The following is a 25,443-nucleotide window of genomic DNA, read 5'->3' as shown; positions in this document are numbered from 1 at the left end:
TGCATGTGTCCCAGCAAAGCTGGATAACAGCTTCAGCCTCCTCACATTCATCCAATTTATTCCTTCACTAAATCACCACCACCGCCATGTTTATAGGTGTTTAGCGATAAAAGCTCAATCAACACAATTCAGTGAATTCCCAAACGGTCCCTAATTTTATCGGAAAGTCAACTTTTCGTGGCTTTTGCGAATTTTTCGCCGAACCCCAACTTCGTGGCTTTCCTGCAGGTCCACCTTGCAGCGCCAGAAGCCGCTGCGTCAGCGTGAAATCCCTCACGACAGATGTTGAGTGTAGTTCGTTAGTGCCGCTGACAAGACATGTTCATACATGCTTGATGCATCCAACGAATTGGGATATGTTACTCAGAGAGCACCTCATACCGACTTCACAGCCACAGGAACATCTCCTATCAATAATAAATACAAATACCGGAGATGTTCCCGATGTACGGTCAGAATACGCTTTATGAGGCGCATTACGTGAGGAGCAGATCCAAACTCCAACAATAGAGTTCTGGTAGTCTTCGCTCAGTTGCCGTATCTCTCAATGTCAATGCTCAACCGAAACAGGATCAGTCAGCAAAGTTCATTAGAACAACAGTCATCATAGCCTTGCATTGGGAATATCTCTCAATGCCAACGCCCAACCAAAACATGATTCAGTTGGAGCAAAGTCTATTCGAACAGCCATCATAGCCTTGCATTGGGAATATCTACGGAGGTATTCTCTATGCAAGACTATAAAGACTGTTCGAACGGATTTTGCTCCGACTGAAGCCGATCTCCGCCAACCAACCCGTTTGATAACGGCTGAACTGAACGATTCAATTCATCCATTTCAGCGGTTATCAAAGGTCCAAATAGTATCAACGGGGATTCTTCTTTCTTAACTCTTAAGAATCATCGGATACGCTACAAAATACAATAGCCGAAACGTGCCGCTCTAGCTTTTATTTTTTGAACTACATACAGCCACAGGAGACAGGAGCAGAATCGTTCGTCCGGACGTCTAGACTCTTTAGGGAAAGCCGAGAAACCTCGCTTGGGGTTTCTCAAATCACAGTTTCACTCCTTTTTCTCATCTTTCGAACTGCCTGTTAGGCTCCTAAAGTTTCATATTTCCCGCTCACTATGCCTGCTGAAGGGGAGAAGCCTGTGAAAAAGGAGGAGGTGGAAGACGAAGATGAGATGAGTCTCAGTTCTTTTGTTAAAGACAAGAAGAAGAAACCCGTCTCTGGCAGCACGGAAGCTCGCGTGAAGACGACGAAAGTAAAGAAAGAAGAACCCAAAGAAGACGATGACGATAGACTCCCCATCAAAAAGAATTTGAAGAAGGCTGACAAGGTTTTCTCTCAAAATTTCCACCCGAATTTGTTTCTTTGTTTTTCTGTTCTATTTACCCTTTGATTACGCTTAGTATATAATTTGGTCTTTTTCCTTATGCATTCGTTCGCGGTTGAAGGATAAGAAAAAGAAGAAGAAAAAGAAGAAGGAAGAAGTAGAGAAGAAAGTGGCCGCTTCCCAAGAAAACGGAAAGAAGAAGGAGAAGAAAGTCTTTGATTTGCCTGGTCAGAGGCGTGAGACACCTGAGGAAGTACGGTGCTCTATCTATTCAATATCGTGCTCCTCATTTCTCTCATTTTCTAAAATTATATTTTTGTTTATTCATCCTTCCGGGAAATTTTCAGTGATGGGTTTGTTGCGTTATGGGTTTGCAGAGAGACCCATTAAGGATTTTCTATGAAAGTCTGTATCAACAGATACCTAATAGCGAAATGGCAGCTTTCTGGTAAGAAATCACTTCGTTTTTACTGCTTATATAGAGAGTTCATTTTCCTCTTTTGAGTGCTGCTTATATGGAGTTTATTTTCTCTGAAGAATGATTGTTTCAACGCCATTGACCTAAAATAGAGATAATGGAATTCCAATATCCTTTTTGGAATCTTTTTCAGTTATTTTTAATATTTTACTGCCGCATTTTTATCAGTCTTTTCTTTAGAAAAACATTAACAAGTATAGTCCATGTATAGGGAGAAGCTATGGAACACCCCAAAACAAGAACTGTACTATTCCATCTTTGCATAAAAAATATGCCAACAGAAAAGAATGATTAGTTAGGCACATCTCTAAAGCAGTTATGTTTATGTACCCATAATCAAGAGTGGTGTAGTGCCTTTTCTTTTCTTTACTTACTATCTTCTCAAGACTCAACATTTTTTTTTTTCTAAATAAAAATACTATATTATAACACCAAAAGATTTTTATAGTCTGATTCTGATATACAAGGGAGCCAATCTGGAGCAGACTCAAAAACTTCCATAGGCTGCCTGGAATGTTTAGCATATTGGGCTAGAGAGTGAGCTGGGATATTGTATCTATGGTTAATATTTCAAAGGGTACAAGGCCCAACTTTAGCTACTAGAGAAAGAACAAGAGACAGTAAATATAAACAAGTCCAAGATACAGAGGCCTTTGATAGTAGAGCATGCAAAATAAGCAAAGAGCCAGTGCAAATGAGAAGATTTCCGCATCCTTCTCAATCAGCTCACTATAAACCCCTGTAGATACCCGTTAACTTCTCTTCTTCAACCATGCCTTAAGATGTAAAACGTTCTGCATAAGCACCTATCACAGAAGCATGGGGAGTGAGAAAGAGATAACCACAGGAACTTAGATGGGAAGAAATGATACCTCCATCAGAAAATAATATATAAGAAATATCAGTAGATAACTGAATGGAATAAGGTATGGAAGTTCCCGGAGTAACACTTGCTGGAGGGATATCATGTGGACAGCGTGAAGTCACAAAATTGACTTGGTTAATTATCCAATGAACATAGACAACTTTCTGGTCAAGTAACTTTTCATTACATGCAAACCAGATATGATAAGAAGCTACAGGTATCCAACTGAGAATCTGAAGTCTCAACAGCTGACTTTTTTTTTTTATCAGCAACAGTTGTGACCTTGTTTTTAGACACCCTTGAATCTCTTCAGCCATATTGTCCAGATAACATCCAGAAGAAAAATCCTCCATGCCATCCCTTTTTATTGAAACCATTTATCTTTCTCCCTGACAAATACTTCTCTATAGATCTCGGCAGCACTGCTTTTGGTGACATAGTTGAAAGAAATACACCCATATAGGATAACCAAATTGACAATGTAAGAATATCCTCCATCTCCAATTAATCAATGTAAAATACAATATTTTGGGGGCAGGGGGTGAATCTCCATACCTCTTCTCAATGATTTGTCCGTTGTTAATCACTTGCCCATTTCTGCTGTTCATTCCATGAAGGAAACTTTTGCAGGAACTGGTGGATCACATAATTATGTTGTGAAGAGGGGTGATATATAGTTGTTAGCTTCTTAAGGAAAGATCTGACAGAGTATCAGGTCATGTTTCCTTGGAATACCGTTCTGAATCATATTAAGCAGATGAGCAAAATATTTAATCTTTTTTCCCCAATCATTTCAAAACTAGTGCAACTAAGGGGTCCAAATGGCCCATACTCAGTTTTTTTTTAGGCCCATACTCAGTTAACTCATATGAATCTGCTGCTAGGTTGTCTTTGTCTTCAGCTACACCAAACAAGTTTGGAGAAAATCTCCGTCAAGGTCCTAGTGTCACGCCAATGATCCTTCTAGAAATAGGCTCTATATCCTGCCCTTATTTTTCACTTGATCATTTCAACATATGAAGGATATACCTTTTCTTTCCCTTTCCAAGTGAAACAACCGTAAGAGGAAGGCCTTTTTTTCTTAATTGGTAACCATAAATTATATTGATAAAAGAATGATGTACAATAGTTAAGTATCCCTCTTAGGGATACTTGCTAACCTACCAATCTACTTCCTATCTGTCTTTAGGGTCCCACCTAGGGTAGCCAAGAAACTGGAGAAGTTGATGAGAGGCTTTCTTTGGGAATTGGGGGAAAGTAGAAAGAACCACTTGATTGAGTGGGAAGTGGTATGCCAGAGTAAAGAGGGGGGATTGGGCCTAGGGAATTTAATTCAAAAGAATACAACTTTGTTGGGGAAGTGGTTGTGGTTGTGGCCCTTGGAGAGAGAGAGAGAGGTTGTGGCATGAGATGGTAGGAACATAGTTCAAAGTATCGATACACCTCTGTGTCAATAAGCCATGTATCGGGCGTATTGTGTCGATACTTTGAACCTTGGGTAGGAAGCATTCATGGTAGCTCAGAGAATGGGTGGGATGCTAGCATATCTCGTAGGAAACCTTGGCAACACCTTGGAAGGCAATTCACAATATTCTTCCTTAGTTTCTCAGTTTTGTTAGGTATGATGTGACTGTTGGCAACTTAATCCCCTTTTGGGGGGATATTTGGGTTGGAGATACTCAGAGAATGGGTGGGATGCTAGCATATCTCGTAGGCAACCTTGGCAACACTTTGGAAGGCAATTCACAATATTCCTCCTCAGTTTCTCAATTTTGTTAGGTATGATGTGAGTGCTGGCTACTTAATCTTCTTTTGGGGGGATATTTGGGTTGGAGATACTCCTTTGAATGACCTCTTCCCTTCCTTTTTCTTTGTTTCTTGGCAAAAAAAACAAAGAGTTTGTCTCAAAAATTTTTCTCCCCTTTGGAAACTCCTTTGGCACCAAATTGGGATTTTGGGTTTTGTAGAGGTTTAAGGGATGAGGAGATTGAGTGTCTAACCAACTTGTTGAGCCTTCTTGATACAGTCTGTTTGGACCTTTTTTTTTGGCACCAACTTGTTGAGCTCCAATCACTCCCTAATTACTGTTTCTTTATCTGTTTGGACCCCTTTGGACCATATAAACTAAGGCTGCAACTTGGGCTGGGTTGGCTCGAGCACAACCCGAAAAAGTTGGGCCAGGTTGATGCTTGGGTTAGGGTTGAAATTTATGAATCCGACTTCATTTCGGGCTGGTTAGGGTTGACCCCTTGGACAATCCGACTCTATAGTATATGTCATATATGAATATATGTTTTATATATATATATATATATTATCATACATTGATTTGTTTAGATGTATGATAGTTGTATAGCCCTCACTACATACTATCATGTCTTTCTTTTAAGATAATCACTTCACTTAATCCCAAATGAAAAGACTAAAACTTTAATAACATATTTTATGTTTTTTTGAATATTTTATTCTTCATCTCCTCTCTAATGTTTGTCGTGCATAAAAGATCTATCATAAGTCATAACTCATAATAAACTATGGTCATTTCAAACACTTATTTTTCCGAATTTTGTACTAAAAGAACCAATAAAAACATCAACAAACAAATACTAATAAAACATAGGGTTAATATATATAGTGAAAATTGAGTTAAGATTTGAGATTAAATAGTTTTATGAGATTTTAAGGGATGGGAAGAAGGTTGGGTTGGGCCCAACCTGAGCCAGCCCAACCCGAAGTTGACTTTGGGTTGGGTTAGGGTTAGGGTTAGGGTTGAGGGTTTAGAACTTAGGGTTGGTCTCAACCCGACCTAACCCGGCCCGACTTCTTTCTTCAAGTCCCTATGCCAATATCCCTCCTAGTAGTTTTTCCCTATTAAGGAAGTTTGGTGTGGGCTTATTCCCCCTCAGGTTATGGCCTCCTGTTGGGAAGTGTACCATGGGAAAGTAAACATTTTGGATAATCTACAAAAGAGAAGACATTTCCTTTGTATCTCACCTAATTGGTGTATTCTTTGCAGGTCTCATGGTGAGGTACTAATATCCCATTCCTTTACTGTAGAGTTATGGGATTGGATTTTTTTGATGTTGGGGTGCAGGTGAAATAGGCTAACAAAAGTAAGCCTATTTGATCCTTTTACCTTTGCTTGGCGTCAAAGAAGAGGAAGAATTATGTGGATAGTTTGGGAAGAAAGGAATGCTAGAAATTTCGAAGAAAAGGACTTAAGGAGAGAATCCACCAAGAGCTAAGGACTGCATTTTGAACAGGGTTATTCTCTGGTTGAAATCCTTGGATTTGTTCCACCAATTCTCCTTTAATGATATTTGGAGGAATTGGTCAATAGTGGCAAGCTGCTCCTCTATAAAGGCTAAAGTATAAGCTGGGCACCCCCTCCTGAAGGTTTCTTGAAGTTGAACTTTGATGGAAGTAGTCAAGGTAATCTAGGCCCCTCTAGGATGGGAGGAGGAACGAGGCTGGAAATGTGGTTTTCTTTTACTCGGGTCATCTAGGAGTTGGGTACTCTACTAGGGCGGAATTACTAGCTTGCCCCTCAAGGTGTACAGTTTGCATTTCAGCTAGGTGTGTAACACGGTATACAGTTGATCACTATTTACTCCTTGCTTGGCCATTGCATCGGTCGAGTTTCTTGCTGATCTTTACCATAAGAGAATGATGCTATTACCTAGAACTTAAGTTGTTTCTCTATTCCTATCTACCCTGATGATTACATTCCATTGGGTTCCAAGGAGTGCAAATTGTATGGTTGTCCAGTTGGTGCCTTAGCTAGGCAAAAGGTGCATAGGAGGGATTTGTATTGGGAGAAGTTCCAAGGAAAGCCTAATGCATGTTCTGTTGGGGTAGACGGTGGTTGCTACCTCTCTTTTGTAAATCTGTATATTTTGTTTATTTGGCTTTCAGCATTTTACCTCCAATAGCCACTTATCATAGAGTCAAGAGTTAGCCTTTTGCAAATGAATACCTAGGCTTATTGCATGGAGCAGACCTTAGTCCAGTCAACTAAATGGGGTTTTAGGTTATCCTTCCAGCCTTTCCTGCAAAAATCCCACTGCCATTCTGCTACTGCTTCAATTTGTTTGTGATTGTGACACATACCAGGATTGGGAATAAAGTGAGGAAATGGTTTTTTTTTTTTGATAAATGAGTAAAGTGAGGAAATGGGTGTTGCAATATGCTCTTGATCAATATCACCTTGCCTCATTAAAAAGATACTTTGTTTTCCAAAGACGGTATCCTTCCTTCAAAATGTTCTATGACTGGTTCCTATATGGATTTGGAGGTGAACTTCGCTGCAAGAAACAAACCCAAATACCCGGTATGAAGAGAGCTGACACGACAATCCACATTTTCATCAACCTGAATATTATTTTTTAGGTTCCAAATCCAATTTAGTATTAGAGCTTGGGTTAATCATTGTGACTGCTGAATAGTGCATGGAAGATACTCTGCAATTGGAAGTGCTGATGAATGAGTAGATCTATCACCTTGTTTATTAAGGAATGTGTTTCTTGAGGATAGTTTTCTAGGAAACTAGGTCTTTTTTGTCCATTCTTTTGGATAAAAAAAAGTCATATAATATGATTTGCAAATATTTTAAAAGGCGAAGCCACTATGATATGAAATGGGATGCTTTTAGACCCTTCGGAATTTAGATACAACAGGAGTTGATCTCAAGGCATGATTCTTTATCTTCAAAGTCCATCTATCAGTATAGTCAAGTTCTATAGGTAATCTTTAGGACTTTTGTGATGCCAAATGAGCAATTGTCTCAGCAATGACCAGATGTGCCTGGGTGAACAGATAAATATACTCGTTAAACTTCACAAAAACAAAGATATGGAACTACTAGACTATTGCAGATGGGTGGTAAAAACTACTGGATGAACCTTTTCTTTTCTCTTTTTTAGAAAAATAAGGGTCTTTTTGGTTTGTGGTTTGGAATTGAAATCGGAATGTGGTCCATTTTGATTCCAATCGTTTGGTTGGGTGGGTTCAGAATCCAATTCCCATTCCTGGTGGAATGGCATTCCCCCATTTGAGGGAATGGTCAATTCCCTCCCCCTCCCTTGGGAACGAGAATCCATTCCAGCTGATTCCGATTCCCATCTGAACCAAACAGGTAGGAGGTATAGACCATTCTGATTCCGATACCGACTGTGAACCAAACGGACCCTAAAGATGGTTTATTTTCATCTCTGTTTTTCAATGCTTTAGTGCTCTCCCTTCTTAGCCAGACTTCAACCATTTTGGAAACATTAACTTGTGAGAATGATCATCTCAGTTGTGTTAAACAATATTTGGTGAATGGTAACAAACAATGCCAGGATGTAAGTCCTTGGTTTTTTCCCAGCAGACAAGGTGGGGCCTGTGACATATCCTGCTTTAAATGTCTCTTCATGGGTCCACCATGCCTCTACAGTGAAGAATGCAGGGAGTTGCATAAGATTTTGTTTACTAGCATTCCTCCTAATGTTAGTAAAAACTATGCTAAATGATATTCTAAATAAGATTGATGGCCTGCCATTTGTTATTATATTTGTTGACTATAATTTAAAATTATGTTCAGTCATCAGTGGTAATTTTTATTTAATGTTAATATGCTTATGGGCTGCTAGGCTGCTTGGGTGACACTTTTGACTAACTACCACAAAATTTCAACTAGTTTGTTTAACTTTCTTTATATTTTTTGTTTTGCTTGCTTTACATTTATGTGTTCTGTAATATTGGCAAGGATCAAAATATTGATATGCCTGATACCAAGGCAACAATTGGGTATTGGTGTGTACATAGTTTTCAAGGTGCCAAGGTGAGGCTAGGTGACGGGGGGTTGCCTTGTTGCCAAGTCGCCTAGGTGATGGATTTTTTAAGTAGAAAAACATATACCCTAGGGTAGTTCCCTAGATTCTATAACCATATTTTCTTAATAATTATCCATAATTTTCATAAGAAAATCATAAACTTCATGTTAAAGTATAGAAAATCAACATTTTCATGAGAAGACAAAGAAGAAAAGAAAATAGAAAAAATGTAGGGCTGAACCCTTATTTGACAAAATTTTAAGTTCTTTTTTACTTATTGTTCAGGTTTTGAATGCAGCAGTTAGCAATGTCTGTGTTAATTAAATATTCTAGTTTAATAATGTCTATTTTATAATTATAATCTCAAAAAATTAAGAATATGAAAGTATTTTGTAACTCGATATACAAAACTGCTTGGTGATTGGGCGAGGCGAGACTCTAAGGGCGCCTTGTCACCTAGGCACCACCTTGACAACTATGGGTGCGTATTGGTAAGACCAATACTCTTGCTTTATTTTTTATTTATTTTATTTTATTTTATCAGCATGAGAGGGATGCCTTCTACCCAGTGTTTTAAAAGCACAAGGCGCAGGGGTCAATTTGCACCTGAGGTGCAAGGCGAGGTGCACACCTTTTTTAAGCAAGGAACAAAAATAAAAAAGGCTAAAAAATAATAAAAAAATCAAAAAATTATTAAACATAATATTAATAAAAATATAAACTTTAATTTTAAAATAAATATTTTAAAAAACCTATTATCTAATATTAAAATACATAAATATAACATGTAAAGCATACTCAAATGAGAATTTAAAAATAAAATCAAATATATAAAACATTTTCAAGCATCTAAAACCCACAATCTCTTTTTCTCTCAATTGCATTACTTCAAGTAGCTAATGTGATGTAAAACATATTACATTCCTGATTCTACGAGCCACTTTTGTATCATGCCCCTCGAGGCAAGCCCAAAGAAGTCCACGTTAGGTCTTAAATTCTTAGTTCTCACACAAAAAATAATGATTTTATAGTTTTAATTGCTTTTTAAGAAGACATTTTATTAGGATGAATGAATGAGGTATTTTAGGATTCAAAAGTCTTTACCCAGGGAGGGCAACAACTAGCTGGGCCAATGGTGGGTTGAAAACATTGATTCAAAGTCTTATTTTTTAATATAGAACTTGCCTCTTGTATTCGATTTGTAAGGTGAATGAGGAATGCGGTTATTTTAGGAAGGCAAATTATAATCGGGGGTTTTATGTAATATCAGCTCTACATTGGCAAGTGGTATTATCAGACCAACAGATCTCTACGTTTTCTTCTTTCACATTATTAATATAGCAAACCATAGGGTAGATACTAGTGATGAAAAAGGATACTCCCAGTTATACCTTAGTTACACCATTTAGATTCTCTAGTAATCCATTTAGATCAATGATCATATCATGGTTGCTTTATAAAGGTAGGGCCTAGTTACTTTTGAGTTTTGTCATTGTGCTTAGCTTCCATATTTTTTAATTGGAAAACGATCCCAGTCTTCTTTGGTTTTTATGACAACAAACTATTATTGGTGAATTCTAATAATCTTTGTGGGCCTCAGCAAATCTGTTGATCTTCATTCCGATTCCAAATCCAAGGGATTTTGATTCCGATTCCAATTGTGAACCGAACAGATCCTAAGATCTAGACATAAGACACGTACTACTTGAGTTGTATAGAAATACAGTATGTTAGATCATACCTGGATTCTGTGTATATCATTGTTGTGAGAATCTTTCATTTAGCTCGAATTGCTTTACAGGATGATGGAGTCTGGCTTGCTGCCTCTGGAGGTGGCAAAGAAGGTTTATGAGAAGAAACTCAAGAGAAACCAGCTTCAGAAGCTTGGCTCGCCAGTGAAAACTGTTGCATTAGTAAAGAAAACCACGAAGTCCGTCACTGTCAAGAAAAAAGCACCCCCGCCGGCTTCCTCAGCAAAAAAGAAGACACCTGAACCCAAAAGTGTGTCAAAGAAGCGGAAGAGTGGAGATATCAGCTCCGAGAATGAATCGAGTGACGACGACTTCGTTCTGAGCAAGAAAAAGACGAAAAAGCAAAGAGCTAATTGATCGGGACGATGGATCCATAATCGCACATGTTTCATTCTCCCTCATTGTCTCTGATTAATTGGTTTAGTATTTTGGTATTCCCGCGTACCTTGATCGCTTGTTGTCACAGTAGTAATAGTAATGGTAGTAGTATTACTTGTTACTGCCCCCCATTTAAATATTTTTCGGGCCTTTGGAAGGTCCAGCAGACGTGTAAGGTTATGCTGGATGCCTTAGTCACAGTGAGAGAGACATGATCCATCATGTGGGCCCACAAAATTGTCAGTTTTTGGCTTCATTTATTGGGCCTAACACGATTGGAGGCCCACATTGCAAAAACCGGCTTGACAGACCAACCCGTATGAATAGCATTGCTCCCTGCATGGGAAATCGTTGTGTGTATGTGATGCGTTATCATGAGACACGGAGATGGAGATGGCACTGGCAGTACCTCTGTTATATGACCTTTGGCAGTGTTGTGGTCAGTAGGGGTGTTCACGGGTCGGGTTGGGTCGGTTTATTGGGGTTTTCCCAACCGACCCGACCTGGTCGGGTTACCTGAGGTGGAAACCGAAACTGACCCATTGATAGGTCAAACCGACTTGGTCGGTTTGAGTCGGTTTCAGTTTTGCTCCTGTACAAACCTAATTGAATTCTAATTGTAATTGCCTAATGGGTTGCCTATTTGGTGTAAAAGATAATAGAAAGTTAGAAATTAGGATATATTGCCTATTTTAATTGTAATTGCCTAATGGGCCTTCTAGTTCTAGTAGAAGACTAGTTATACTTAAGTAGGAAATTACTCAAACTAGAAACTTCGGGTCGGGTTGGTTTTGGTTTTCACACAAGAAAATTGAAACCGACCCGATATATCAGTTTATATTTTTGCTCAACCCGAAACCAACCGGTACTGATGAAAACCCAGCCGACTCGGGTTGGGTTGGTCCGGGTTGGTCGGTTTGGTTGGATTGGGCATTCTTATGAACAGCCCTAGTGGTCAGATTTTGAATTGAACAGGATGGTCGAACCAATGAGCTTTCCGAGCCATTTTTTTTGGATGGTCCTATCCTATGGGCCGAGTCACTGAACTGCCGATTTAAACTGGTAAAATACTGACCCAATGAGAGTCCATTGGTTTTACCTCTGTTCTGGTTCAAACCACATGGGTCTAATTGCCAATGGGCATGTGGATCACCATTCCGTCCATCCATTTGAGGGTTATTGTAGTACTCCTGAGCTTAAGAATTTTTGGCTTTAGATTATTAATCATAGTGTCTTACCAAACGTTCAAAGCTTTTTTTTTTGGCTCAATTTTGCTTTCTCACAGTCTAAAAGGTCAATAGCGAAAATTTACCCAAAAGGATTGTTTGTGAAAAAAAAGCTTTGGGTTGGAGGAAATCAAATCATAATAGGGTTTTATCTTTTAAGGGCAGGGGGATAAGAACATAAGACCAGCCGAAACTCAAAAGCATCTTTTGATGTTTTAAAATATCACATAAGAACATAAATTATTATTAAATTGTTATCAGAGAGAGACAGGGATTTGAATCACCGACGGGGCCTCCTGATACAGGCGTGCGTTTGTTTCAGTTTACTTTTGAAAGTGGGGTAGAGGAATGGGAGTAGGGAAACTGTGTTCTCATATTGGAGTTGGTGACACTAAAATATTAGTTATAAATGGTTTACCATGAACCATAATCATATAATGAGGGCTGTTGATCCGTTCCACTTTTATTTCAGTGCATATCTACAACAATTCAAAATTTTAAATACCTCCACCTATAACACTAATACCCGCCGTGTATTGGCATCAATTTCGAGCTGGCACCTACCCCAATTGTACGGTGGAGCCAAGATTTGTTGGGAGTGGACTGAACAGTAAAAACCCTTTCTCTTTTTCTGCATGGACCATGGAGGTAGTCATGGCTAGCTGCTGTAGAAGGTATTTGGCATTGGTGCTGGGAACACCCGTGCTTATTTTTTTGTTTGGAAACAGTGCTACCACATAGGCTGTTTTTTGGGAAAACAGCATTGATTTTGTTTTGTACAGTGCTGTAGAACTATTTTCAGCATTGATCTATATTATCCAATACCTAAGATGGTGCCACATCATTGCATTGCTCGTAGCAACGGGCTGTTTTCTGAGAAAACATTGAATTTGATATTTCTTCATAACACACTTTCCTGATTTTCAAGACATGGGCAAGAGTAACATTTTTTTAAAAAAATTGGTACCAAATAAGAGGTCATTTTCTAAAACACTACTTTTTCTGAAGTGACACCTACATGACGCTATTTTATCAGAAAACGACATTAATACCAAACACCACCATAAGTTATAGCCCGTATGCCGTGGTCGGCTTGGTGGGTTAATTTGGTCATTTTGATGGTTCTTTAAAGCTCTTTTGGTTGGCCATGTCAAAGCCTTAAGGCCACAGCATTGGCCACTTGTTCTTTTATTAAAATATATATATGAATGTGGAACTAACCAAAAGGTTTCAGCTTTTGAGCTATCCAATTATCTTATGACCACCATTAGTACAGTGGGCCATTAACTAATTAATTAATGTAATCCAATTTGTTTCGCAGAAAATGGGTTTGACAACTGAACATAATTTGTGTAGATGACATGTGTTAATTAACTGGTGGGGACAAATCTTACTGCTCACTTTCTTTTCTCTCTGTGACAAATCAAAATCGAGTGTGTTGATACGGGCCAGGCCTCCCATCAAAAAAAGATTAATGATTTGGATACTTCTTGATGGTGCACGATTCAGTCGATCTTAGCTGTCAACGATCTTGCCTTTGAATCGGGTGGTCAGGGACCTGAAACGGAGGGAAAAGAGAAGCTCCGGGGAGAATCCGGCATAAGGGCTCCGAAGCTCAAGTTAGAGTTTCTCAAAGGCAAGATACACCAGATAGCGCAAAAGTTAGCATACCTCGTTTCTGGGGGGTAGGAGCCTTTTATAACCACCTCGCGCACTCACTTCCAGGCTTCTGTCAGATCGGGCATGATTACTTCTGAACTCCTGCCAGTTCGGATGTCATTTCCTCTGGTTGGTCAGAACCGCCACTGTTCCTTTGTCGGAGCCGTCTCTGCGGTTAGTAACGACGGTGGCAGGTGGCGGTAGCAGGAGACCGTTTGAAGTGCGGCTGTCAGGCGTCGGATCCCAAATCAGTCAGGTGCGTCGCCCACGGATCCGGACGTCCTTGGCGTCAGGTACGTTTGATCAGCCTAGTGTTTCGGAGGCGAAGTGTTGGAGTGAGCGAGATGTATTGAGTTCGGTTTGGGGAGTGTTCCGAGCTGCCACGGGCCTGCTCGGGTCACAGCTTTGCAAGGCTTGGGGCCCAATATAGTTTGTGCTCCTTGCAGGGAGCTCGGGTTCTCAGTATGGAGCTCCGAGTTCTTAATAGGGAGCTCGGGCTCTTGGTAGGGAGCTCGGGCTCTTGGTAGGGAGCTCGGACTCTTGGTAGGGAGCTCGGGCTCTTGGCGGGGAGCTCGGGCCCTTGGTGGGGAGCTCGGGCTCTTAATAGGGAGCTCGGACTCTTGGTAGGGAGCTCGGACTCTTGGCGGGGAGCTCGGGCCCTTGGTGGGCAGCTCGGGCTCCTAGTAGGGCAGTCTGGAGTTCGGTCTCAGTAGCGAGCTTGGACTTTGCCTTCGGTGTTTGCTTCGGGCGCTCTACTGTCCCGAGCTGCTTGTTTTTGCCACGTGTCGGGTAATTGCGAGGTTGGGCCAAATTCCCCTTCATCAATTGCCCCCCACTCCCTGCGACAAGGGTCCCGTCTTGGCGCAGGGAGTTTGTAAGGTAGCAGGAGGGTTTTGGTCCGTGCTGAGCGCGCTCGCTTTAATTTGATTTTCAAAAAAGGGCGCGCGTTTGGGAGACGTGACGGCAGTCGTTCGAGAGTTGCGCTGCAGACGCTTTTATTGCGAGGAGACGTGCGCCGACACCCCGTCAGTTTCGGGAAGACGCGTGCTGACACCTGTCCTCTGACAAGACGTGCGCGACGCCTCATCGGTTTCGGAGAGATGTACGCTGATTGGCTTTGGAAAACGTGCGGTTTAGCGCGGCTGTGGGCCGTTGGATTAGCTTCGATTTGGGCCGTCGCTTTCCGGCCGCAGTGGGTATAAATAGCGCGCATGGGGGGGGGGCGTCCGTGCTACTGTTGTACCTCTTGAGCTCGCGCCTAAGTTCCAGTTCGCGTTCAAGCTCTTCAGCTCGCGTCCCAAGTTCCTTGCCAGTTCGAGCTTTCGCGGTCTTCTTCAGTCTTCTTCCCGGGTGAGTGCTTTCGGAATCCTGCTCCATTCTCTAATGTCTAGTTCGGAGGGTTCAGGCTGTTCAAGCGGGTCTGATGTAGGTTCTACCAATCGATTCGCGTCCCCTGGTAATTCAAGTGAGCCCGATGTAGGTCATGAGGAATGGGTTGAACCTACGGGCCGAGGTGCTTCGGGTAGGTCGGCGTCCACCTCCCGTCACGGTCGGGTTATAGATCAGTTCGGTCCTTCGACTATGACGCCTGAGGGACTTCAATCCCTCATAGACTATTATGACTTGCCCGGGGAGCACGCTTCACCCGAACTCTATTAGGAACTTAGTGGGGACGATCTCTTTATTTTGTGACGAGAACTTTCCTCTGGATCTGGAGATTTTCTCCTCCATTTTAATGCTGAAAAAGCAAGCGGGTCCCCTTCCTGGGCGTAGGCGGGCATACTACCTGTCCCCTCGCCCAGGCTTCAAGCTCTTACACGGACTCCCTAATAAGGTCCCGGCGTGGAAGCGAGACTATTTCGGGGTAAGAAGTGCGCTGGGGTGGCCGTTTCAGACCGGCTGGGGGGTGGCCGCTCCCGACTCCGGCGTCACACTTGATAAGGAGACGGCGAAGGGCCTCCGGCAATGGGCGCGGCTCGGGCTGGAGTGTTAGCGGTATCTGACGGAGGCCAAGCTTATTGCTGCGGGCCTGAGTTCGGGTAGGTTCTTCCCCTAGCGATCCTGTCTTGTTCTTCTTTTACGCGTCTTACTGATGCCGAACTCTTTTTCGCAGGTACGAAGGACTCTCGAGGAACCCGAGGTGGGCACTTGTTCCAGGGCATGAAGAGGAGAAAACGGGTGGCTAAGCGAGCTCGCGCCGAACCATCCCAGGGTGCGGAGCCCGAGGTGCCGGACTATCCGGCGAAGGAGCCCGAGATGGTTTCGCCTACGCAGGAGCCGGCGGGGGCTCCTTATGCCGAAACCACGCACACTGGGGCTCCTGCTTACTCTGAGTCTGCCCATACGCGAGCTGGGCCGTCGGGCTCGGAGGTCCCGGGGGGCTTCAGGAGCGTGCTGTCGCCTGTTCATGCTCTTCAACGGAGTAAGGAGGCGATGTTTCCCGAGGAAGTTGCGGCGTGGACTGAGCTCCCTCTGCACCAAGTGGCCTGCCGTGCCGTTACTCACGCTATGGTGGTAAGTGCTCCCTTCTTTAGAGTTCTTCGGCTTTCATTCTTCTATTCGTTCCTTTGATCCCGTTTTCCTTTGATAGGTGAACTCTTCTATTCACGCCTTAGCGAACCAGGTGAAGAGATACTCGAGGCAGGCGCGAGCTGCCGAGGAGGCTGCTCGTGTTGCTGAGGCTGCTGCTCGCCTCGCGCGGTCTAGGCAGGCGAGGTCTCAGAGAGATGTTGAGGCCATGGGAGTGGTGGTGAAGAATATGGCGGAGTTGAAGCTGGACCTGCAGCACCAGGTCGAGTATCTTCTGGAGGATATCAGGGAGAGGACTCAGATCTTCTCTCAAGGCATCGAAGACGCGAAGAAGAAAGCTGTCAGCGATTACATTGCTTCGCTGGATTTCGATGATCTGATGGTAGACTCCTACAGGAGGGGTTTCAAGCTAAGCCGGTGGATGATCCGGAATACGTACCCCGAGCTCGACACTAGCGCCATATCCACTTCGCGCATTACTCAAGAAATGGCTAATGCTGCGGATGCCGAACCGGACTCCGAGGGGGAGGCAAGTCCTTCGGGTGTTGTCGAAGTGGCTTCTGATAACGATGTAGCCCCTGGCTTGTGAAATGAAATGTACATTTTTTTTCTTTGAATGTACACATCTATTATGAAATGAAATGGCTTTTTGTTCATGTACTGGTTGTCCTGTCTTCGAGCTATGTTTTTTGTCGAACTGACCATTTCGGTCCTTCAGTTCGTTTTCTGACATGAAATGACTTCGGGGTACTTGCCTTGGTGGTCTATAGGTAGTACTTTCTTAAGTTGACAACGTTCCATGCTCGGGGTACTTGTTTTCCTTCTAGGGTTCCGAGCTCGTATGCTCCCTCACCGAGTGCTTTCTTTACTCTGTAGGGTCCTTCCCAGTTTGGTCCAAGTTTCCCTACGCCGGGTTCAGGCACCATGACCTTACGAAGAACCAGGTCGCCGACGCGGAAGTTCCTCTTTTTTACTCGCGCGTTATAATACCGAGCTACCTTTTGTTGGTAGGCCGCAGTTCGGATGTGCGCGAGGTCTCTCACTTCGTCCAGTAGGTCAAGGTTGGTGCGTAACTCGCCCTCGTTTGTTTGTTCGTCGTACGCTTCTAGTCGCAACGTAGGTACTTCGATTTCCGCCGGGGTCACCGCCTCGGTGCCGTAGGTGAGGTTAAAGGGGGTCTCACCTGTGGCGGTTTTTTCCGTGGTTCGGTGTGCCCATACAACACTTGGTAGTTCGTCTGCCCACAAACCTTTGGCTCGGTCCAATCGCGCTTTCAGTCCGCGGAGGATGGCTCTGTTCATTACCTCTGTTTGGCCATTTGCCTGTGGGAGTGCAACCGATGTGAAGTTCTGACTAATCCCCATACTTTGGCACCATTCTTGGAACTTGATATCTTCGAACTGTTTGCCGTTGTCGGAGATTAGTACCCGAGGTAGCCCGAAGCGACATACAATGTTCTTCCAAAAGAAGTTTTGTATGTTTCGGGCTGTAACTATTGCCAGGGGTTCAGCTTCTATCCACTTTGTGAAATAATCTACTGCCACCACTAGGAATTTTCTCCCGCCTGTTGCTGGCGGGAATGGCCCCAGGAGGTCGATACCCCATTGGGCGAAGGACCATGGGCTGGTGAGGTATTCGAGGTCGGTAGCGGGCTGATGGTGGATGCTGGCATGCTTCTGACACTTGTCGCATTTTCTGACGAGCTCGATTGCCTCTGTCTTCATCGTTGGCCAGTAGTATCATTGTTGAAGTGCTTTTTGGGCGAGGGCTCTGCCCCCCAGGTGTCCGCCGCACAAGCCTTCATGGGTGTCGCGGAGTACCAACTCGGCTTCGGCCGGGCGTAAGCATCGCAGGTAGGGGAACGTGTAGGATCGTTGGTACAACCGTTCGTCTATCATGACGTATTTGGCTGCCTGGCGCTGCACCCTCTTGGCTGCGTTGCGGTCCGTGGGGAGGGTTCCGTCTAGCAGGAAGCTCGCGAGTGGGTCAATCCAGCTCGGCTCTGCTTCAGTGACGGGAGCGACCTCTTCTGCCCCATCGAGAATGCTGGGCCGAGGTAAGTCCTCTACATACACGGTTTTCCTAGCGTTGTGGCTCATGCTTGCTAGTCGGGACAGGGCGTCGGCCTCAGTGTTCTCTGACCTCGGGATTTTCTTGATGAAGTGTGACTGGAAGTTGAGCAGAGCTTCCTTTACTTTTGCCAAATATGCAATCATTGTGAGTTCGCGCGCTTCGTATTCGCCTGTAACTTGGTTGACTACGAGCTGGGAATCACTGCAAATAACCATGTGTTTTGCTCCAACCTTGTGCGCCAGGTTTAGCCTGGCTATCAGCGCCTGATACTCCGCCTCGTTGTTAGATGCCGCGAACTCAAAGCGTAGTGCGTATTCCAGTTTTGTTCCGCTCGGGCCACGTAGCACTATTCCAGCCCCGCTACCTTGTTGGTTCGAGGAGCCATCTACGTGAAGGATCCAGGGCTCCTCCTCCCAGTTCGCGCTTGGTCTAACCAGGCGGGATGCTACACTGGCTGCTACTTCACGGGGTTCGGACTCGTTTGGTTTGGGAGCTCCGAGTTCGCCCGAACTGGGGATCTCGGGCTCGACTGGTTCACGGGCTTCGAGGCTAAACGTGCACTCGGCGATGAAATTTGCCAAGGCTTGGGCCATAATGGCAATTCTTGTTTTGTACTAGAGATCGTACTCGCTGAGTTCGATGGCCCACTTCGTCAGTCGGCCGGAAACCTCGGGTTTGAGTAGTACTTGTCTCAGAGGTTTGTCGGTCAGGACGATGACGGTGTGAGCCTGGAAGTACGGGCGGAGTTTTCGTGCTGCTATCACCAATGCGTACGCTAGCTTTTCTATCTGCGGATACCTTGTCTCTGCTCCCTGCAAGATTTTACTAACATAGTATATGGGTCACTGGACCCGGTCTGTCTCCTTTACTAGTACCGAACTGACCACCTCGTCGCTAGCCGAGAGGTACGGTTCTAAGATTTTGCCTTCCTCGGGCCGAGCTAAGGTGGGCACACTGGCGAGGTAACCTTTTAGCTCGTCAAACGCAAGCTGGCAGTCTTGGGTCCATTCGAATCCTTTGCCTTTGATTGCTTTGAAGAAGGGTAGGCAGCGATCTGCCGACTTGGACATGAAGCGGCTTAGAGCGGCTATGCGGCCGTTTAGCCTTTGAACTTCTTTTACTTTCCGAGGCGGTCTCATATCTAGGATGGCTTTTATCTTGTCCGGGTTGGCCTCGATGCCACGTCGATTGACAACGTAGCCTAGGAATTTTCCCGAGGTGACGCCAAAGACACATTTGTTGGGGTTCAACTTCATGCTAAACTGACGCAGAATTTGGAAGACAGAGTCCAAGTCTTTTATTATTTCTCGTGAAAACCGTGTTTTGACGACCATGTCGTCTACATAGCACTCTATCTTTGTGCCGATCAGGGGCCGAAATAGCCTATTTATAAGTCTTTGGAAGGTCGCCCTGGCATTTTTTAATCCGAAGGGCATGACCTTGTAACAGTATAGACCAAACTCAGTTATGAAGCTGGTTTTTTCCTCGTCGGACTGGTCCATCCGGATTTGGTTATAGCCTGAGTAGGCATCCAGGAAGCTTAGCAATTCATGTCCCGAGGTCGCGTCCACTAGGCGGTCGATCCTAGGGAGGGGGAAGCAGTCTTTCGGGCAAGCTCGGTTCAGGTCGGTGTAGTCGACGCACATGCGCCACTTGCCGTTCGCCTTTTTCACCAGCACAGGGTTGGCCACCCAGCTCGGGTAATGGACTTCCCTTATGAAGTCTGTCGCGAGGAGCTTCTCGACTTCCTCGTCGACCGCTTTCCAGCGCTCTGGGGCTAAGTTCCGTTTCTTCTGTCTAACGGGTCTGACTAAAGGGTCAGTGTTGAGTTTGTGAGTTATTAGACTAGGGTCAATATCGGGCATATCGGCCGCAGACCATGCAAAAATATCTAAATTTTGGAGTAAAAAACTTACCAGTTCGGTCCGTAGGGGTTCTTTGACGGAAGCACCGATCTGGAGTGCGCGAGTTGGGTCCGCAGGCGAGGTTGGGATCGCGACTGTTTCTTCTGTGGGCGAGGCTCATTCTTCGCCTTGTTCCGTGGGCCGCTCCAGATCGAGGTTGCCGGCCGCCTTGGTCTTTCCCTTTAGGGCGGCAACGTAGCACTTGCGGGACTCGAGCTGGTCGCCCCGCGCTACCCCCACACCGAAGTCCGTAGGGAACTTCATGGCCAAATGGTAGGTGGAGACCACCGCCCGCAGAATATGCGTGATTGGCTGCCCTATTATGGCATTGTATGGGGAGGGGGTCGCAACCACCAGGAAGTCGTGGTCGAGTCTGACCGCACAAGGCCACGTGCCGACTTCCACAGGCACTGTTATTTTTCCAAGGGACCTGACTTCCTCTCCGCTGAAGCCCACCAGGGGAGTGCTTGCGGGCTTTAGTTCGCTCTTCGGCAACTGTAGCCGATCAAACGCCGATTTGAAGAGGATGTCCGCCGAGCTGCCTGAATCTACAAGTACGCGCCTAACCTCGAAGTCGCTGATCCTGAGTTTAATGACAAGTGCGTCGTCGTGAGGGTAGCGAACTCCTCGTGCGTCGTCTTCTGTGAAGAGGATTGGCTCCTCGGTCTTTGGCCTTTTCGGAGGGTTCCGCTCCTCGAGGACCGCTTCGCGAACTGAAGTCCGGGCTGCCGCTGATGTACACCCCGCTACCACCGAACCTCCCACGATCACATGGATGGTTCCCCGAATTGGCCTTTCTGCCGGAGGTTGTCACTGCATCGGTTTGGCAGGCCTGCTGCTGGTTTCGGGGGCGTCCTTTTCGTGCTCGCCTGGCCGATCCGCTTTATTGCTATTATTGTTGTGCTGTACAAAGTTTCTTAAGTATCTGCGACGGATGAGCCCCTCTATCTCGTCTCGGAGGTTATTGCACTGCTCGGTACTGTGACCATGGTCCCTATGGAAACTACAATACAAATTCTTGTTTCTTTCATTCGGATTTCCCTTTAGGCGAGGTGGCCATTTCACGTATGGGGCATCCTTGATCGTCATGAGGATCTCGGTCCGCCTCGTGTTCAGTGGCGTGTAATCCGTCCGAACTGGCAGGGGAGCTCGGAACGACTGGTTCGGCTTTGGGTACCGGGCCAGGTTTTTTCGGTCGGCTGAGCTAGAGGGCTCGCCGTCCCTCTTTCTTTTCTCATTTCCGCCCTTGGTTCTTTGGTTGATTTCCTCCTCAGTCCTCATGAACTTGTCCGCGAGCTTGAGGAACTCGGCCACGGTCGCGGGCTGGTTAGCTACCATGTGCCACTTGAATTCCTTGTGCGTCACCCCTCTTTTTGCTACGGCGAGCTGCACCGCGGGGTCTAACCGTGGTATCTGTAAGCATGCCTCATTGAATCGTTTGATGTAGCCCCGTATGGGTTCTCCTTCCCTTTGGACTACCCCGAAGATGCTTTCCTCTGCTCTGGGGCACTGTTTGCTGGTGACAAAGTGTGCAGTGAAGACCTGCACGAACTGAGCCCAACACTTTATCGAGTCGGGGGCAGGTTCCTGTACCAAGTGCGGGCTACCCCCTTAAGGGTGGTGGTGAAAGCCACGCACATGCATGATTCGCTGGCTCTAGCGAGGTGCATTTGGGACTGGAAAAGCGTCCACGTGGTCGTTGGGGTCGAAGGACCCGTCATACTTGTCTAGAGGCGGGATCTTGAAATCTCTGGGCAAGGGGACTGCCAGGAGTTCTGATGCGAGGGGGGAAGGAACTGAGAGAATTGGGGCAACTCCTACCTCGTTCGAGCTCGTCTCGCCCTTGCCTTTGAGCGCTGACAGGACGCGGGTGGCCGTTTGTTGACCTCGACGGCGCCTTCTCTGCTGAGTGGGCCTTGTACTGGCGCTGCTGGCCTCCGTGTTGCCGAGCTCGATGGGCCCGGAGTGCTGGTCGTCCGCTGCTGCCAGTACGCCGAATTGGTTCACCAGTGGGGACTCCGGTTTGGAGCCCCGAGGTGCCGATCTCGCGGGCGAGGTTCCCGATCCGCCTGCGAGCTGCGAGGCGGGGATGGCTTTTCTTTCTCTCCGGCCTGGGGACGAGGCCTGGCTGTTTGGGGGATTCTGGGGCCTAGAGGCCTTTCCTTGGTGGAGGCGCCCATCCTGCGGAGAGGCCTTGACCGGCTTCGGAGCAGGGTGGCGAGGTGGAAGTAGTGGTTGGTTCGGTGTCAGTTGGGAGAACTGTTGTTGATAGTGGTACTAGGAGAGGTTGTGCAACACTTGGTGCTGGTGAAGCTGGTGTTGCTGGAATTGCTGCATCTGGGCTTGCATTGCCCGCATGCACTGCATTAGGTCGTCCAGCCGATTTTGGCTAGCTGCCAGGGGGACGGCGGTTGGTTCTGTGAAGGTAGTCTCGATGGTGATAGGGAAGGGGATGTTTGTGGCAGGTAGGTTTACTGGCGTCACTACTTGTGGCGTATTCAGATTGGGGGTTCCATCCACCGAGAGGGGGATGGTGAACTGCCCAACACACACCACGGGAACTTGGGGCTGTTCCCCGGTGGTGTTTGTCTCTGTGCCGCGTCTGGCGTTGCTGGATGAGGCCATGAGTATTAAGTTTTTCAAAGAAGAAGAAAGGGGTATGAGAGTTTTGGAGGGAGGCCTTTTGAAGCGTTCCCACAGACGGCGCCAATTGATGGTGCACGATCCGACCGATCTTAGCTGTCAACGATCTTGCCTCTGAATTGGGTGGTCAGGGACCTGAAACGGAGGGAAAAGAGAAGCTTCGGGGAGAACCCGGCGTAAGGGCTCCGAAGCTAAAGTTAGAGTTTCTCAAAGGCAAGATACACCAGACAGCGCGAAAGTTAGCATACCTCGTTTCTGGGGGGTAGGAGCCTTTTATAACCACCTTGCGCACTCACTTCCAGGCTTTTGTCAGATCGGGCATGATTACTTCTGAACTCCTGCCAGTTCGGATGTCATTTCCTCTGGCCGGTCAGAACTGCCACTGTTCCTTTGTCGGAGCCGTCTCTGCGGTTAGTAACGACGGTGGCAGGTGGCGGTAGCAGGAGACCGTTTGAAGTGCGCCTGTCAGGCGTCGGATCCCAAATCAGTCAGGTGCGTCGCCCAAGGATCCGGACGTCCTTGGCGTCAGGTACGTTTGATCAGCCTGGTGTTTCGGAGGCGAAGTGTTGGAGTGAGCGAGATGTCTTGAGTTCGGTTTGGGGAGTGTTCCGAGCTGCCACGGGCCAGCTCGGGTCACAGCTTTGCGAGGCTTGGGGCCCAGTATAGTTTGTTCTCCTTGCAGGGAGCTCGGGTTCTCAGTATGGAGCTCCGAGTTCTTAATAGGGAGCTCAGGCTCTTGGTAGGGAGCTCGTTCTCTTGGTAGGGAGCTCGGACTCTTGGTAGGGAGCTCGGGCTCTTGGCGGGGAGCTCGGGCCCTTGGTGGGGAGCTCGGGCTCTTAATAGGGAGCTCGGACTCTTGGTAGGGAGCTCGGGCTCTTGGCGGGGAGCTCGGGCCCTTGGTGGGGAGCTCGGGCTCCTAGTAGGGCAGTCTGGAGTTCGGGCTCAGTAGCGAGTTTGGACTTTGCCTTCGGTGTTTGCTTCGGGCGCTCTACTGTCCCGAACTGCTTATTTTTTGCCACGTGTCGGGTAATTGCGAGGTCGGGCCAAATTCCCCTTCATCACTTCTCATTCTTAATATTGCCGGCTTCCGCATTACTAATGAAAAGACATTAGATAGCCCTTTTTTTTTTAAAGTAGAAGATCGGAGTGCTCTCTTATGCAAATGACATTATCAGCACAAGGAGCTCAGGCTAAAAAACCACGGCCCTTTGATGAATTGATGTGGCCCCACCTTGAATTGGTTAAAGTGATGTAGAATGGGATTGTGTATAGAGCTTTAGGTGATAACTCCAGATTCATTACTTTTTTTTTTGCTTTATAAGGTTATACAATGGGGTGTAGGCGCATGGCCCATCTTTCTCCGGTGGCAGTGGGATTTGATCTTAGGTCTTCACTCCAATGAATTAGAGATCTTATTAACTGAGCCATCATTAGGGAATGGTTGCTTAGAATAGTTTAATCAAAATATGATACCACAGAAATGCACCCCAGAATTGGTGGATATTTTCGGAAAGAAAAAAAGTTCCTACTTATTGATATTAGGGAGAATGAGTGTTCAGCCCACCCCATAGTTCTTAGTCTCACCGTACAGGTGGGATGAATCTTGACCATGAATTGATACCAAATCCATGAGCGGGATGCGATTTATAAGAAGCGACTAGTAACAGACTATAAGGGAATGTAATTTTAGATTAGAGTAAGTATAGTTTTTACTTAATATTAATTCTGTGCTATGATACATTGCTGTATTCGTCCAAAATTTGATATGCTCATATAGACATAGTTATTGAAGTCAGCACTGAAGTTAATGGTTGTCTCACCTCAAAAACAAAAAAAAAAGTTAGTAGCTGTCTAAATGTATGTCATGCCATAAGTGCACGTATATCAAAATTATATTGGACTCCAACTTTAATAGGACTAGTATATGGAAGTTTATATATGAGAATGAATTATGACCACCACACAATTCTCCTTGCTATGCATTCTCTTTTATATTGGGTTCCACCAAGTCCCACAAAGTTTGTGGTTGAGATTCTTACTTTGTGTTATGAAAGATCATAAAATATGTAAATAAATAATAAGAAAGACAATGATTTTCTTACATACGTAGGTTGTTCATAAGATGGTCCAATCCGATCAAATCAATCAATTCGGACCGATCCAATCTGAGTCGGTCGGGTTATCTTTAGTATCGGTCGGTTTCGGGTTGTAAAACATTATAAATCGATGATTTGGGTCAGTTTCGATTTTCTTGTGTAAAAACCAAAATCGACCTGAACCGAACCGACTAATTGTCCCTTTATGAAGTTTAAATTAATTAAACCCCCATAACTAATTGTGCCTCTTCAAATCTATTACATTGGCTAGATTAATGATTGTAATTAACTGTCCTGAAGTCTCCCTATAGAATTCACCCAAATCCCAATTAAGACAATTAAACTTCAAAATGAATATATAATCAAAGGGATAGGTTGGTGGTTTTGGAGATAAAACTTAATTACTGAAAAGGTATATAACATATATACCTCTATAATATGCATTATTATTATATATGAGTTTTGCTCTTCTTCTTTTCTCCAAAGTGCAAATTGTGGACTAGAGGTATATCTTGTTTATAAAAAACAAGGCTTTTCCCGCGTTCACTACCTCACACATTGTGGTGCCACAGTCCCCACGTATATATTACAGTTGAGTTTCTGTCAAGCATGGTTGAGCTTAGAGCCGAAACCGACCGAAACCAACCCAACCCGACTCAAACCGACCAAGACGGTTTTGCTTAACAC

General features: G+C 45.3%; 1 protein-coding gene across 1 annotated transcript; it reads left to right on the top strand.

Moving 5' to 3' along the window:
• The first annotated feature begins 990 nt into the window (after positions 1 to 990).
• On the top strand, positions 991 to 10,923 carry LOC104605207 (nucleolin). The gene is made up of 4 exons (XM_010269871.3): positions 991 to 1,344; positions 1,463 to 1,594; positions 1,719 to 1,789; positions 10,299 to 10,923. Exons 1-4 carry the CDS (start codon positions 1,132 to 1,134, stop codon positions 10,603 to 10,605), a joined length of 723 nt encoding a protein of 240 aa, XP_010268173.1. The 5' UTR covers positions 991 to 1,131; the 3' UTR covers positions 10,606 to 10,923.
• Positions 10,924 to 25,443: the final 14,520 nt, after the last annotated feature.

The sequence above is a fragment of the Nelumbo nucifera genome, chromosome 5 (assembly GCF_055504915.1).
Source record: "Nelumbo nucifera cultivar China Antique chromosome 5, China Antique-T2T, whole genome shotgun sequence".
In the NCBI taxonomy this organism is placed as follows: domain Eukaryota; kingdom Viridiplantae; phylum Streptophyta; class Magnoliopsida; order Proteales; family Nelumbonaceae; genus Nelumbo; species Nelumbo nucifera.
The sequence above is the reverse complement of the archived record's forward strand: the minus strand, read 5'-3'. Positions and strand labels throughout refer to the sequence as shown.

Bases quoted from the DNA above. Each gene is read 5' to 3' on its own strand.
- LOC104605207 (XM_010269871.3), top strand. From the start codon at position 1,132: ATGCCTGCTGAAGGGGAGAAGCCTGTGAAAAAGGAGGAGGTGGAAGAC. The intron at 1,345-1,462 runs GTTTTCTCTCAA...TCGCGGTTGAAG, and splicing joins ATTTGAAGAAGGCTGACAAG to GATAAGAAAAAGAAGAAGAA. The intron at 1,595-1,718 runs GTACGGTGCTCT...ATGGGTTTGCAG, and splicing joins GGCGTGAGACACCTGAGGAA to AGAGACCCATTAAGGATTTT.